At 36.1% G+C, this 16957-nt stretch overlaps 4 protein-coding genes across 5 annotated transcripts; 3 read left to right on the top strand and 1 right to left on the bottom strand.

Annotated features, from left to right (window-relative positions):
• The first annotated feature begins 532 nt into the window (after positions 1–532).
• Positions 533–1381, top strand: LOC140561056 (gamma-crystallin M2). 2 transcript variants are annotated; one of them, XM_072685924.1, is made up of 3 exons: positions 533–541; positions 718–960; positions 1109–1381. In XM_072685924.1, the coding sequence occupies exons 1-3, from the start codon at positions 533–535 to the stop codon at positions 1379–1381; spliced, it is 525 nt and encodes a 174-aa protein (XP_072542025.1). The 2 variants fall into 2 exon arrangements, with proteins under 2 accessions (XP_072542025.1, XP_072542024.1); XM_072685923.1 differs by having other exon boundaries at positions 1103–1381.
• A 3362-nt stretch (positions 1382–4743) lies between these two features.
• Positions 4744–5656, top strand: LOC140560633 (gamma-crystallin M2). The gene is made up of 3 exons (XM_072685130.1): positions 4744–4752; positions 4897–5139; positions 5384–5656. The coding sequence occupies exons 1-3, from the start codon at positions 4744–4746 to the stop codon at positions 5654–5656; spliced, it is 525 nt and encodes a 174-aa protein (XP_072541231.1).
• A 1737-nt stretch (positions 5657–7393) lies between these two features.
• On the top strand, positions 7394–9085 carry LOC140560632 (gamma-crystallin M1-like). The gene is made up of 3 exons (XM_072685129.1): positions 7394–7402; positions 7570–7821; positions 8807–9085. The coding sequence occupies exons 1-3, from the start codon at positions 7394–7396 to the stop codon at positions 9083–9085; spliced, it is 540 nt and encodes a 179-aa protein (XP_072541230.1).
• A 3335-nt stretch (positions 9086–12420) lies between these two features.
• On the bottom strand, positions 12421–13175 carry LOC140560631 (gamma-crystallin M2-like). Its single transcript, XM_072685128.1, has 3 exons — positions 13167–13175; positions 12785–13027; positions 12421–12690 (listed from the first exon to the last, which is right to left on the bottom strand). The coding sequence occupies exons 1-3, from the start codon at positions 13173–13175 to the stop codon at positions 12421–12423; spliced, it is 522 nt and encodes a 173-aa protein (XP_072541229.1).
• Between the last annotated feature and the right edge of the window lie 3782 nt (positions 13176–16957).

Genomic DNA, 16957 nt, shown 5'->3' with positions numbered 1-16957 from the left:
CTTTCACACGAAAAGGCATTCAGTTTTGTGTCCACTGTCTACACCTGGTGGTGTTATTGGTGTTGAATACAATTCAAATACAAATAACATTGAAGTTACCATATAGGGTTTTTGTGGAGCTTACACTAGATGAGTAAGGACTGTGTATGCCCTGAATGACCTTTGTTGAGTTGTTGGGTTGTTATTAGTATTTTGGGATTGTTGTCACAGAATGATTCTATTACATTACTTTATATTAAATGTATTTGTGATTACTTCATCTAACCTTTATTCTAAAAAATGTAGTGAAAAATAATTCCTATACTGAAATTATAATATCATATAATCACAGCAGTGTAAACCCCAATACAGTTCAGTACTACTTTAATAAAACAAGCATCATAAAATGTTCTTGGAAAGTACAGAGAATTCTCAGCCATTACAATATGAATAGCAAAAGCAGAGTCTGCAATTCATGGCCTCTATAAATGCCTTCAAAAGTAATGTCTTCAAAGCAACAAACAGAGGCAAACTAGCACAGCACAACTGCACAATGGGCAAGGTAAACACATTAAACACCACTCACTACCAGAGATTTGTTTTATATGTATAATATATATTTAATGGAATATCATTGTCCACATTTAATGTGGATTAAACACATCAGCTCACAAGCAATATTATGTACCAGCTAATTTATTAAATTGATGAGCTTCTTTCTGATTTACTGTATTCCAGATCGTTTTCTATGAAGACAAGCAGTTCAATGGGTTTTATTATGAGTGCAGCAATGATTGTGCAGATATGCTGTGTTACCTGAAATGCTGCAATTCTATAAAGGTGGAGGATGGATGTTTCATGATCTATGAGCAACCGCATTACTCAGGCCAGCAATATTTTCTGAGTAAAGGAGAATATCCGGAGTACCAGGAGTGGGCAGGCCTAAATGACTCAATTGGCTCTTGTCGCATGATCCCTAAGGTAACATTTTTAAATGGAAATGACCTGAGTTATGTTTGAGCTCATAAATTGACTGAATTGTACAGGCATGTGGAATTATATTATTATTGTTATTAATTTCACACATTTACACAGCTCTACATGAATTTCTTTCTCTGAACAGGCAGAGGTGGCCTCTTTTGAAATGCAGCTTTTTGAGAGAATGGAGTACGGAGGTCAGATGATGGATCTAGCAGATGACTGCCCAAGTGTAATGGAATGTTTCCATACAAACAACATCTTCTCCTGCAAGGTTATGGGTGGGAACTGGCTCTTCTTTGAGCAGCCCTACTACTCCGGAAGAATGTACCTCATACGGCCTGGAGAGTACACAAGATTTAGTGACTGGGGAGGCATGAGCGCACGTGTGGGATCCATCAAACGCATCGTGGATACGTATTAAATTGGCTAAAAATGTTAAATATTTTTTAATAAGATTATGTGAGTAAGATTTAACATTAAATTAGTATTGCTGTACTGAAGTGTATATAATTTACAGTTATATGTTATATACTATAGGGTTCTTGTAGATCTATTGCCTAAAAGAACAATCAATAGTTCACACTAAATGAGTAAGGACTGTGTCCTTAATGATCTTTGTTGAGTTGTTATTAGTATGGATATTGGGATTTTTGTCAAAGAAGGATCAACATTATATTATATTAAATGCCTTTATGATTTCTTAAATTAGTTAAAACATTACATTTGTATTGCTGTACCGAAGTGTATAGAATTCACAATTATATGTCATATACTATAGTCTATTTTTATATTTTTTTATGAGACATGGGCTATGAATTGAATGAATTTCAGCCCCTGAGACTTACAACTACTACCACTAGTCTTTGTGTTTGCTTTGTGTAATATTATGTACCAATTTAAACTGAAAACATTATTGTGCACTATTCTTGTCTATTGTGAAAGATTCAAGAATCTCTTCAGTGACTAAAGTCAGTAGTGTTTATGTACTAATTATACTGTGTAATGCCCATCATTCATTGTGTACTGTTTTGTATTGCCATTTTGATGTAAATTTGTTCTGGTATGAATTTGTAACATCCCATAAAAAAAAGATCAATATGAAGCATTTCCATGCCATGCAGTGGACAAATGTTTACAGTATTCAAATAATGGTTAGGGTATATAAGTATATTTGAGCTCATAATACACTGTGACACTGTAAATTAATGCATTTTCTTTTTAATTAAAAACTATATAACTTTTAATATTTGAACAAATGCTAAATTACATAATTGTAATTCATTGGTAGATGGGTGTGTTTTCTTCACACTTTGAAGAATACAACAATAGATGATGTATGTTTAGTTCACAACCATAACCAGGCAAACTGGAGAGATTTTCTTTTTTACTTTTTTGATCACACAGGACAGAAATGAAATATGTCATTTAATTTTAACTCACATATCTTAAAATCTTTTTTCATTGGACTTAAACTAGTGAATGGCATTGTACTTGATCCTGTACAATTTTCCATCCTTAGACTGATCAAAGATGTTGATCTTTAGGTCTAGATGGCTACAGAGGTTATGAAGGTAAAATAAAAAAGTGAGTGCACTTCACAGGCTGTTGCCATTCCTGCAGTATATAGCTCTGTCATAAGGGTCAGAACTAACCGAAAATCTAAATGTACATAATCACCTGTTGATTCACTTGTATGTCACTCTAACTAGTTCAAGCCTCTGCCAATTAATGCTGATGTTCATTAATATAAATATGAATGTTATAATAGTTATTTATATATAAGATTTGCTGTGTCACTGACAGAAAGAAGACATCAGAGTATGCTGAGTATGAGTATAAGAACATCATTTGGTAGATGGTAACTGATATGAATACGTCAACATCAAAAGCGGGGCAAGTTTCTTTATATAGCACTATATTAAAGTACTTTTATGTAAACAGAACAAGAATTAAAACAGCATAAAGAACACAGAATAAAAGATGAAAGAACATAATAAGACTAAAGATTAAATAGAAAGTACCATTAAAATGTAAAAAAAAGGCAGTAAAAGACAGTAAGCTAAACTAGAACCATGCAATAGAATGGAAGAAAAAGTGCAATAGAAATGTTTAAGCTGCTACATTTGGGGTACATTGGGAGTTCTTTGTAAGGTATTCTACCATAATCCTACCAAATAGAAAAACAGTGCTCAGTTATTGCAGTCAATCAGTTCAAGTCAGCCATCAAACAGTATTGTGTGTATTCTTACACATAAATATCTTAACAATTTAGATCAGACAATCTTAGGGCCAAACCTTATCCTAACCCTAGCCTTAACCCTAACCCAAACTCTGACCCTAACCCTAACCCTAACTATTTGGTGAGGGGTTATCTCTGATATTAGCAACACATTTGTAGCACCCAGGTCAGTGTGACAAATTGATGCATGGTTATGTTTTATCTGTGGTCATCTACTGAACATATTTTTCCTGTGACCCACCTGAATTCAAACAGTTCAATCTTACCTGCCTGTAAATACATAAAGGAAAAAATACTATAGGGACCTGTGTTCATGATTTCTGTCCTGTCCTGTCAGTAAGTGACCTGACTAATTCCAGTACTGCTTGTGGTCTAATGAGCAGTTTTTTTGTGTTAAAAATGACTGAAACCACAGACAGTGGACAATTATGAAAGGTGAAGCTTAGTAGCACACCAATTTAACAGTTGTTGTGTAGAGATGTTGGGGGGTAATGAGCTAACTCTGTGGTAAAGGAGATAGCCTTGCAAAAGTGTCTAAATCTAAATGAATGGCACATAACATGAGAAGTGCATGGGATGTGACTGTGGGACTAAACTATACAATTATAATAAAAACAAATGTGAGAAGAGATTTTTTTGTCTTACTGAATTTAAGTGTACATGTGGCACCAGAACATCTGGCCCATCTAACCAGACTCACATATACACTTAAACATGTTAAGCAACAGGGTTATTTTATGTACAAACTGAAAATACATCGACATTAAATGTAGAAATTGTATTGTCTTTAAGAAATTGATGAATGTCTATCTTTAATCAATTTAATTATATCCAAAGGAATTTCCATTCCATATTTGTTCATGTGTGACTTGGTTTCTTTTTACTGAATGGTAATGTGTGGCATACGTTCATATAACAATTTTTATTGTTGTTGTTTATTGAATGTAAAAGTTATTTACTCTACTGGCCCTAGTTGACTTAATTTGCAGTATGCTCTTTTGCGCACTTAGTTTCTAGTTTTGCTTACTCCGTTTCTGATGTTCTTGTTAATACAAGTAGTAGTAGTAGTAGTAATAATATTGTAATATTAACAATGCACAAACTTAACACTGAAGTTCAGTGTATATGAATTGGTTTGTAGGTGATAACGGGGACTGAGTAACTGCCTTCACTGTTACACAACGTTTATAATGCAAAAGGGATGTTCCATATTGTTCTCTAACCATTGTACTGTGTTTGTGTGTGTGTGTGTGTGTGTGTGTGTGAGAGAGAGAGAGAGAGAGAGAGAGAGAGAGTGGATGTGTGGATACCACACCAGGCCTTTCTCTTGTCTATGCATGTGAAAACCCCAAACTGCTAATTATTTATCTTTTTTCCAAATACAAATCCATATTTCTGAACCAATGTTGTGCTCTAACACAAAGGTCAACATGTGCCAGTACCCTTCAGTTATTACTATGTGTTCATTTGAATAACAATACTTTGTTTGTGAAGAGGTGGTATAAAAAGCTTGGGAAACATGTGGAATCTCTCCAGCGGAGACCATGGGGAAGGTAGGATTTTTTTGTGCCATATAGAGAATTGAACTACATTTGGGGTACATTGTTAGTGTTGTTTTTTTATTGCCTTATCATTCTGTATCATTGCCATGATCCCAGTACTGAAGTGTTTGCCTCTAACACTGCTCTATTTCATAGATTATCTTTTACGAGGACAGGAATTTCCAAGGTCGTAGTTACGAGTGCAGCAATGACTGCACAGACCTTCACCTGTACTTTAGCCGCTGCAACTCCATCAGGGTGGAGAGTGGCTGTTTCATGATCTATGAAAGGCCAAATTACATGGGCCACCAGTATTTCATGAGGAAGGGCGAGTATCCTGACTACCAGAGATGGATGGGTTTCAGCAGCTGCATTCGATCCTGTCGCCTTATTCCGATGGTAAGCTTTCTTTAACCCCGTAAAATGCCTATGGCCTGCCAGCGGGCTGAAAGTGTCATTACACACTTCTATTACCAAGAAAGTCCCTGTCCCTGTAATTACTGAATAATACACCTTAGTGTCGAATAAGCCTTGCTGCGTTAAGGGGCTAATTCTGTGCATTGTCTGTCATCCTTTCTTAAAAACTAAAAAAAAAAAAAAAGAATTAAAAAATGACAACACGTTTTTTTTTTCTATTCTACAGTACCGGGGCTCATACAGATTAAGGATCTATGAGAAGAATGACTTCAGTGGTCACATGATGGAGTTCATGGATGATTGCCCCTGTGTGTCTGACCGCTTCCACCACCGCCATGTTTACTCCTGTAATGTGATGAATGGCTACTGGATCTTCTATGAATATCCCAATTACAGGGGAAGACAGTACTTCCTAAGACCTGGCGAGTACAGGAGATACCGCGACTGGTGTGCTACCTGTGCCATTGTAGGCTCCTTCAGACGGGTCACTGAGTTTTAGCCACTCTGACTGCACTAACTGTAAATAAACTGTTTATTTATTAAATTGTTTTTAACTCATAAATTCAAACAAAACAGTCTGTTATCTTCTTAAACTCTGAAGCCTAAATCGGACCTAAAATTCAATGCTAAGCTCAACATGTGACAACATTACAAGCACATTATTTAATGCCAAATGGTCAATGTACATATAAAGCAAGAAATGGGGTTGATATCTTAAAGTATAACTCAAGGGAGATATCGCACAGTGCTACTTATTTATTACATAGTACATAGTAAAGTGCTTGACTTTACCTTGACTGTAACTTTGTCAGTGTTTCATTATTACTATGACAAAATTATGACAAAAGGTGATCGGCACTCAATTTTTAAAGTATCTGTAGCAGTAAGATAGTTATACACACAACATACACCATTCATACATCATGCAATTATACATATACAACACACAAATCAACAAAATGAATATATACATATATATAAATATATATTTAAATAAAAACACTCTGAATCTGAACAACAGAATATATGATTAAAGCAAAGTCAGACTTTAATAGAATTGAAAGTTTTATACATATAAATGACAACATGAACAACATGGTATATTATAATACATTATGATGGCCTTGTGTTGTGTGTAGGTTTAGGTAGATTATGTTTTGCAGTGCCGTCAATAGAGTGATTCTGGCAATAAAAAAACAATAACAATACATAAAAGTGTTCATACAATAATAAATTATGGCTATTTAAAGTGATGTAAAGGACTGTTTTCACAACATACATTTAAAATAAATGCATATGTGCATGTCTCTTCATTCCAGTTTTTTGACATTTAAATGGAAATATAATAAAATAAATCACAAAAGCAAAGTAGTAACAACTAACCTATCACGTGACAAAAAATAACAAATCATGGGAATTATTGTTTGACCACAAGTTGGTTGTGCTAGCCATGAAAGTTCTTTTTGCTGATCCATGGCAAGTTTAATATTGGACATCAACTGTGTGGTCTCTTCCTTTGTGAGCTTTAACTACATCGAAAAATCAACTGCAAATAAGGCCCATTTTTAATTCATGCAAAACGTAAAACATAGAATTTTGTGCACTGTTAGATGTCCAGTTCCTGTTGACACCTATTTCTGTTGCACTGTTGCATTTGTCCCTCACAGGATAGACTTTTGCTATTGAGTCATTACCAAAGTCGCTGCAGCAGGTACTGCAGAGGTACCCCTCCAAAAACATCAGTCTGCATGTAAGCTTTTCATTAGCTTGAAGGTAGTAAAGGTAGTAAATATGTTAAAGGACAGTCTCCTAAACTTTAGGAACCTCTGATCCTTAGAACACAAGCAAACAAGGCCAAAATAAAACCAACCTAACAGTATCAAGTGCACTGCAGAACAACTGGGATTCATGAATACAAATATCAAGTATCTCACTGTTAGGTGGTCTTTCTGCATAGTGATTTAACTATATGCAAAGAACATTCGCACGATACCAAACAAAAACGCTGCTTTTATTGTACCAGACAATGCAAATAAAGGATGTTAGAAATGAATGGAGAAAAAACTTTTGTTCGATTTTAGTAGCCCCATTCAGCAGAAGCCATAGTGCCAGTTCATCAGCTTTTGGCATTTGAATAACAACGAAATGTGGCCCCCTGGTTTTTGTATAAAAAAGACCACCAAAGAAGGGTTTAGTACAGTGAACTAAAGCACTGAGTGGAAAAAATACAGCAAAGATGGGCAAGGTAGTACTGTTTCCATTTGCACTGCTCAAAGTGTGATTTGTTTGACATTACCTTTGATATACATGTGATATGAGTGCTTTGACAGGTGCTACTTAGCAAGTGTTACATTAGAACAAATCATATCTTGTCTTATGATGTAAACAAAACACATGTTGCTCTCCTGGCAGATTGTCTTCTACGAGGAGAGGAACTTCCAGGGGCGCAACTATGAGTGCATGAGTGATTGCAATGACATCTCCTCATACCTGAGCCGCGTTAGCTCCATCAGGGTGGAGAGCGGGTGCTTCATGGTGTATGAGAGCAACAACTTCATGGGTAACCAGTTCTTCCTGAGAAGGGGAGAGTACTATGACATCCAGCGCATGATGGGCATGGGCATGATGTTTGACACCATCAGGTCCTGCCGCATGATTCCTCAGGTAAAGCATTCACTGAAGTCGTCAGTTTCATCATCTTTGGACACAAAACAAGCCGTGCATTTTAAATATGCACATTGATTTGTATGTTAGCGGAGAACATGCACACATTTCATGTGTGTGAGGCTAGATTGGAGGATGCAGAGGGTTTTAGATTATTACTTTAAAAGCTGTTCCAACTACAGTGAAGAGGTAGGCTGGCTCTGTGAAGGTAGTTTCTGGTGTAGCATCTTGCATTGCATTGCTTGTGTTTTAACCCCTAACACACCAAGGCTTATTACACTAGGGTATATTACTTAGTAACTACAGGGACTTCTGTAGAAACTGTTGGGGCTATTCTCTGGTAATAGAAGTTTAGCTTCTTTCTGCCCACTGGTAGACCATGGGGCTTTTTAAGGGGTTAATGTTCTCTGCATAAATAAAGTCAGTATTTATTCAGCGTTGTAGCAATTGTGGGTTAATGAGGTTTTTCACTAAGAGGATGGAAGCAGTGAAACTGTCGTTAATCAGTGCAGGTTGCAGATTCAAGATCTGTAAATCACTGTCCTTGTATTTCCAAAATGGCAACTGTAAAGGGGAAAACCTTCTTAACTTTAAATGAAAGTAAAACAACAATGATTACAAGTCATTTTGGAGCTTTCCCATTGGTTCATTCACCATAAAGTTTTGAAACAATGTAAAAAAAGCAACTCTCAGTTTCAAATTATGTCAACAGCAAAAAAAACAGCTAAATTGGAAATACAAGGTTTTTGTTACACATCAACGTTTGAATGTTTAATGTTTATTTGCATTGTTTATCTACCAGCAATAATGATATGTCAATATATCAAGTTGCTATGTGTTTCCTTTGCTCAGTTCCATTTGGTGACAGGAATGATACATAATACAGGAATATGATCACTAGGGTATATGATTTAAACATTTTATAAAGTGCCATAAAAAGAAAAAAACAAGCAACAAACAAAAAGCATGTAAATTTGTCTTACAGCACAGAGGATCCTTCAGGATGAGGATCTACGAGAGGGAGAGTTTCGGAGGACAGATGATGGAGCTTGTGGATGACTGTGACTCCATAATGGAACGCTTCCGCATGTCTGACTGCCAGTCTTGCCAGGTCATGGATGGCCACTGGCTTATGTATGAGCAGCCCCACTACCGAGGCAGGATGATGTACATGAAACCTGGAGAATACAGGAGCTTTAGGGACATCATGGGAACAAGCCCCATGAGAATAATGAGCATTAGGAGAATCACTGATATGTGCTAAACCTCTGATACTGTGAACAATAAAACAATATTTTGACTCAAATATGTGACCCAAGGTTTACTGAGTAAACATAGTAGTCTGATGTGTATATTCAAGTCAATTCACCCTAATACTGCATACTTACTATACAGTATCAGTACAGTATCAGTACAGCATCGCTAGACATTTACAATTTTACAGGAGAAGGTAAAAACCTCAACTCTCAATTAAAGATTTTAGATTTTTAAAGTCATGTTGGAGCATTTTTATTATTTTATTCATCATACACTTTTCATAAATGCAACTACCAGATTCACATTATTTCTACCAGAAGACATTAAAACAAGCAGTAAATCGTAAATGTAAAAATCTTGACAGATAATAAGATGGGAACAATGTTAGAAAGTTAAAACTGCTCAGTGCACCCAAAGAGTGTCCTTGAGGTGGTATTTCAGGCCCTCAAGTAGATTCTGCTAACTTAAAAGACCAGCTATGCATCTCATGTATAATTTCTATCTATTCTTATCAATTTTTATCTATTTTGCCTTTAGAATCTGATGGAAAGATAACATTTAACTGGGTATTTATAAAAAATAAGCAACCAAGCCTTAGGATGAGACATAGATTAATATATCCCCAGTCTGACATATGAGTAGGATTAAAAGTAGTTCAAATATGGGCTTTTAATTTAGGAGGGGAATGAGTCACATGGGGTGTTTGATGTGGAGTATGTCAGGGCATGTCAGCATGCACTTGCCAGAGAGTGCCTGGCAAGGGCATGCTGACATCTTAGGTGTTGAGAATGTCAGCATATTAAAAAAATGGCATCAAAGAAGATTTGGATAAGTGGAGCTAGATGGCAGTGACACAACCTAAAAGTACCTTTTTAATTGGAGAAAACTAAATCAATCGCAACTGTCAAAACAAAATATGCGTAGGGATAGCTTTTGTCCAGGTGTCCAGATAAGGACTCTAAGCCACAGGCAAAATCAGACATATTCAGACTGCATTAGGGAATACTGGCTGTCTCAGGCCAACACATTATACTGTAGTGCCCTATTTTAGCAATCTTTAGGTGAGCTGTCAACCGCTATTTCAATGCCGCATCACGCACAGTCTGGAAAGCACTTGCTGAAGTGGTGGAGCGCCTCACCTCTGGAATAATGTAATTTAATTTTGCATTCTGTTTATTGTTGCATAGCTGTTTGCATAGCTGCCAACTGGTATGCTCTATGGGTTTGTGCACTGCTGCATAACAAGACACGTGTACGCGCCCATGTCGACGATTTACTGCCAAGATAACAATGAACGCCTGATTGTTGACGACTGCCTAGGTTGTTTTCAGTCAGTGATGCACCTGTGTTTTCGGTTGCCAAGATAGCAATACAGAAGAAATTTACCTGAACACACCTCATTTAGAGACCACCACGGCCATCAGCGCAGATATATTCTCAAGCATCGTTGCTATTTACACGCCTTGCGCAGGGTGTAAGCTAGGGCCCTTTTTTAGAAACTTTATGGCTGAATCTGTATCTGCTTTCATTGCAGGGTCCACTCTACTGTACATCCAAGCAGTATGCTTTACATCTGAATAAGAGGGAAGAGAGAGTGCAGGGTTCTGATAGTATATTAATGTTTGTGTGGAGTGTGGAGTACTGCAAGAGAATTTTAATATTTCACCAATAAATCCTTAACATGTTAAAATATAGTACATAACTAAAAGTTTAAGCATATTGTTTTTATATTGTTACCACATAAGTATGAAGTGAATTCTTAATGCTTTTGCAAGTACAGTATTTATAGACTTGGACCAAATGGCCATCATCATGCACTACAAATAATAAAGCAGAAAATGATGGTACTTTACCACAAGTGTTGTAAATCTGAACTATATGTTGCTATATACTGACATTGTGTTACAAACATTATATTTGTGTAGTACAGGTCAAATACAAGTATACCATAGTTACCAATTCATATTTTAATATACTGGACCAGTACTGTGTGGTTGGTGTGGCGCACCAGATAACACCACAACAGATAACACCACTACCTGCCACTGAGCTACCACACCATGTGGGAGACTGGGGTTTGATTCCCGGTCTGGGTGACTATGCTGCGCTACACCAATAAGAGACCTTGGGCACACGCTACACTGACCCACCTCTGTAATATGAGTAACCCTGGAAGTCGCTCTGAATAAGATTGTCAGCTAATAAAATGTCATAAAATGCCATAAATGTAAATGTAAATGTACTGCAAGAGCACAAGAAGGCTTCTGCAAAAGCATTTATTATATACAAAGACTGTGTTGCTTGATATTCTAATTCTGTAATTAGACAAAACAACCATGACAACTTCATCATTACTTACATTTACTTTAATGTCACTTTCTATTGAAACATATGTTGATATCTGTTGCAAGGTTTAAATAAAAATATGAAATGTCTTCAAACATCTGTAATTGGGAATGTATTTAATGTGGCACTAGCATTAGCCTAGAGCTAACATCGTATGAGAAATTTATTGGGAAGCCTATAGCAGAAGTAATTATGAATAAGGTGTTTTTAAATCATAGTTTGATTTTAACTGCCCATAATTTCCAACCAACAGTGTGTAAGACAGACCTAGGTTGTATCTTTGTTGATTTCTACAGGGTATATCCTTGTGAAAATGATCACCATGATCATGTTTGTGTCTTTTACAGGGAATCTAGCATGCTTCTGTGATCCTGACTTGTGTTGTGTAGAAATTCTGATTCATGGTAAGTCATAAAGCCTGAAATTATAGTGGGTATTGTTGTTGTGAATATGTTATTAGTAACCATGGACAAGTAACCAAGTATTAGTAACCAATGCCTTGTCCATTGTTAAGTCTGCAAATTCTCTGAGGGGTAATGCTGATGTAGTTTAGATTTAAATAAAATACTAAATTGGGAATCTTATGAATTAGGAATGTAATATTTATTGATTATAGTGTTTTACTGATAGCACTGATTCGTCAGATCATCAACCTACATGCACAGATACTGGCACATTTTTTTGTTTCATTCACTATAGGATGTTATATACAGCAAGCTGTTATGTACAGTGGGCTGGAAAGTGCTGAATCTTGGCCATAAATAGTCTTGTCTGACTAATTTAGATGACTTAGCAGTTGAATGATAATAAGTGAAGCTTAGGAAATACATCCAGTGCATTTACTGTATCAAAAGGTGAAACCACACCCTCAACATGTTGTGGTTTGTGTGACATACTCAAAGGATTTAATATGAAACTGTTAAAAAGCAGTCAGTGATCTTGCCAGAATTTTATTTGGTCAAGTTCATCATGTTTGAACTTTTAGCATGCAGAGGTTCAGTAGGCAATGCGCCTGATAGAACCAATCCTTGGGCTCATAGCACCCCAGTCGCTGTATCTCCTGTACTCGCCAGGTCTCAGGAGATATTGTCTGCCTCTGTAATTAGGATGCTCATAGAAAAGCCAGTATCCATCAAGCACATTGCAGGAATGGATGTCGTTGTAGTGGAAGCGGTCATAGAGAGATGGACAGTCATCAGTAAACTCCATCATTTGACCACCAAAGTCAGAATGCTCGTAGATCCTCATTCTGTGAGATCCTTGATGCTAGGAGTTGAAAACATATCCAGGTTGGCATTACAGCGGTCAGTCATGTTTAAGAAACATCTCTCTATGATATGGCACATACAAAGAGACTTACTTGGGGTATTATACGGCAGGATCTGACACAGTCATTGAAACCCATCCACCGCTGGTAATCAGGGTACTCCCCCCTACGGAGGAAGTACTGGTAACCCATAAAGTTTGGCCGTTCATACACCATCCAGCACCCACTTTCTACCTGAATGGAGTTGCAGCGACTGAAATGGGAGTGCAGGTCAGCACAGTCAGTGCTGCACTCATAGGAACGGCCCTGAAAGTTCTTATCCTCATAGAAGATGATCTGAAAAAGATGTGCATTATTGTGAGGTTCCTTTAGTCGTAAAAAAAATATATTGTGAGCATTGTTAAGTCTGCTCCAACAGATGTGTTTGAAAAGTGTGCAAGATACAATAAGACAAAAGATCGGACAACAGGCTTACCTTCCCCATTGTAATGGATCAATGCTGTCTAACTACAACATGGTCAGAGAAACACTGCTACCCTTTTATATCCTTTAGGAAAACACACATTGTCATTGACATCAATTGACTTTTGATGTCAGCTTTTTTCAACAGAATGGTCCGCTGCCAAACAACAAAAGGTGTTTGCACTACTCGTCAGTTGAGCAATTTGTCTTTGTCATTTCCACAGAGACTAAAATGGTGCTTGTTAACCCCTCGTGTTTAAACAGAACACATATTGTTTAAATAAATGACAGAATGATGAACGTGTGATAACACAAATGCTGTATAAAGTAACAACAACAGTTATTTATTCTTGCTTTGCACAGAAGACCTTTTTAGAAAAATCTTAGACAGACATATAGTTTCTTTCTTCTATTATCATCAACAGATTTGACTCATAACAATAGTGGTGCCCTTTATGGTGCTACATAGAAAACTATTTGCAACATGTTTATTTATGTAACTGTATTCAAGAGGTTTTCCAATCATTCCCAGAAAAAAACGTTGAAAACATTGAAAACAAGTGGTTCTTTATGTTGACATGGTTCTATATAGAACCATAGTCCTCAGGGGTGATGACATGATGAAATTAAATTGTCAATCATCTGATTACTTACAGAACACACTCGATTTCAAGTGTTGCTGTTTTTATCTTGACTTTTACTAAATAAAGAAATACATAATATTTCCATATATTTGGTTATTAATTTGCAATTATATTTTGAAAAGTTATATAACTTGTAACGGATATATAATGGATGTCTTATACTATATATGGTAACATTGCATAGGCAGACAGTTGAAATGAAATCATTAACGTGTGTCTTCTATTTTTTAGTTCAGTTAATTCTTCTTTGCCAGTGAAGAACTGAAGTCATAAATCAGTAATGCTCCACAACATGTTTCACAATTTTTAGCTTAGGCAAGTTCTTTTTATTCTTGGCTCACTGCTGTATTGTTCTTAGGTTCCTCTGAGAAACGCTTGGGCCTTTTTGGAAAACTTTTACTCTATCAACTGCAGGCCAGACATTCTAAGAAGTTGGGGCTGTGTATATGGTGATGCTTTCCACATTACTAGCTTGCTGAAATAGCTAATAAAATAAGCATAATTGAATGGTTGCAGTGTAAACAAAGTCTTTCAGAGCAAAAATGTGTGATATTATGCATTATGGAGAACCAGGGTCAAAATATTAGAAACACTAATATATCATGGGAATAAGAGATGAATGTTTACACAATGATAGAGAAAAACATCCTTTATTGCAATGTTCCTGCCAGATTGGTCTTCTTCAGGCCAATATTGCCAATATAGCCAATACAGCCACTTCCTTAACTATCAAACCCTAATAAACTTACACATTCTTTTAAGTTTTATTTGTGATGTTGATAATGGTAAAATAGTGCTAAAAATTGTCTAAAAATTGTTTGTTGTCAACTTTGCTTTACAACACTTAGCATGTGTCTCTCTATTAGAAAGATTTTTTTTAAAATATACTAAATGTTGCGCATTGATATGGAGATATCCAGCTAGTGCTACAACAATCTGACTAAATCTAACAGGTTAGGTGTTGCCTAGAAGATGTGCTAATAAGCACTGTTCAAGCAGAGCCTATGTTCAATAATGATTAGGAAATCATTGTCCATGAATGAGATTGTAATTAATAGATAATACAGCTTAATAATAGAATGCTAAATGAACCTAGAATGTTGTGCAAAACAGTATGGTTACATAAGCAAATTACTATTTTTGCTGTTCAGACAATACTACTTATTGGCATAAAAATAATGTTGGACTTCCCTACCTTTCTTATAACTACTCAATAATAAAATTGTGCTAATGATTATTCAGGAATCAGGAAAATATTTATCTGCATTGTTTATCTGCTCCAGAGATCCATATTCTATGCTTCTCTACAGGGACTAAGCAAGCTGTGTGTGTGCATTTGCGCACTTGTGTCTGCAATGGATGCAGCTGAAAGTAGCTGAAATATTGGACATATAGTGGAGCTAACATATTTTTGCTTTAATCTTAACCCAGTCCTCTCTCTGCCCTGTCTTAAACCCCTTTACCATAGAACACACAATGCAAGGCTTCATAATCATTTGATGGCCAGGTGTTATGTAACAGTGGACATTTGCACAGCAGTGTGTCCCAGGACTGTAATTGAAAAGTATTGAAAAGTATCAACACAACCTAAAACTTTAGAAAGTCAGATCATCTAGCTCCTGAAATTTAAAACTATTAACTGTTCTTTTTAAAACAATTAGCATTTTGCTACCAACAGTAACTATGTAGTTTATAGGTATTCTGTATTACCTTAATATTTAGAAATGCAAATAATCAGCACCAGCTACAACATACTATCTTATTTCATAGTCAGAATCCTGTCATTCCCACACTGTGAACAAGTCATAGTTTTTTTATCCATTTCTCAGGGTAAATCATTACAATCAGACCTAGTCTGTTCATATTAAACATAAAAATACTATAAACAAATACTGTATTACTATTATTGACTTACTGAGTGTATCTACCATTGGAAGCATGTCTCCAGTTCAAGTCAGGTCTGAAAATTGAGAAGAAATAATACAATAAATCTATTATGTGAAGGTCTGGACCCTGAGTGAATATGTATGAAATGAACCACCAAGGACAGTTTCACAAGAATGAGTATACACATGGACTGCCAAGATGCTCAAAAGTATGGTGGCTGTAAAGAGCTCTAGTAGAAACTGTTGCTTGCCTTGTAAGAGGGTGTCCAACAGCCTGTCAAGCGCTGCTGGTCTCAAAGCCGCGACCTTGAAAGATCATAAAATTGCATTGTTAAGTATTTGAAGCTTTGAAGGGATTTAACACTTAAAGTAAAGATATATGATCTACTTCACTTGAACTAAGTTCACTTACCTCACCCATGGCCACCACTGTGGTCATCTGTGTCTCAGGATTCCAAAGCCTCAATTCTGACTTTCTGTCTCTTTTATACCTCACCTAATGCCCAAAGAATACGTTAGCCTATTGTGTAAACCCCTGACTGAGCAACATGGCATAGAAACCCATCTCAACGCTACTAGGTGGCCTCTAACGGGTTGTTGCTCATCCCCCCCCAAGCATTTGTAATTTGAGGCCCATTAATATGTGTCACTGGCAGATGCAATCTGAGGTAGTCATGTATGTGATGTGAAAATATATAATTAAATATATAATCATACAATGTATACATTTCATTAAATGTATTAAATAGTGTATAATAAAAATACAATTGTTGTTATTCATGAAACTGCTCATTTGTTTTTTCCTGAATCAAATCACTCTGTGGTTTAATTCAAAGCCCAGTTCAGTTTTTGTTAATCCAAAAGTAAATCTGGTTTAGGTAGATAAACTACTCTTCATTTGAGTGTAGCACAGGTGTAATCTGTGCTACACTGTGAAACACAACTGCGTGTGTAAACTGATGCATATTGGGATACTTTTCATTAGAATTATATTTGTGAATATGAATGACATTTTGCAAGTGAATGTAATTTTTGTAAGTAACTCAATTAGGATAGACATTAAAATTAATTAAAATAATAACAGTAATAATTGTGATAATTACTGATTTTTTCTGTGTGAAGATTACATATTAGCAAAATTAACATGGTCATTATTTACTTTTACCCTAGAGGAAGAAAATGTTCTATTTTAGATCTCCTCCTAATCCCATCCATTCTCCTAGACAGTTCAGCTTCTAGAAATTCTCTTCACAGGTATTTTACTAGAACACCCA

Source organism: Salminus brasiliensis, chromosome 8 (genome assembly GCF_030463535.1).
Source record: "Salminus brasiliensis chromosome 8, fSalBra1.hap2, whole genome shotgun sequence".
NCBI classification, from domain to species: domain Eukaryota; kingdom Metazoa; phylum Chordata; class Actinopteri; order Characiformes; family Bryconidae; genus Salminus; species Salminus brasiliensis.
The sequence above is the reverse complement of the archived record's forward strand: the minus strand, read 5'-3'. Positions and strand labels throughout refer to the sequence as shown.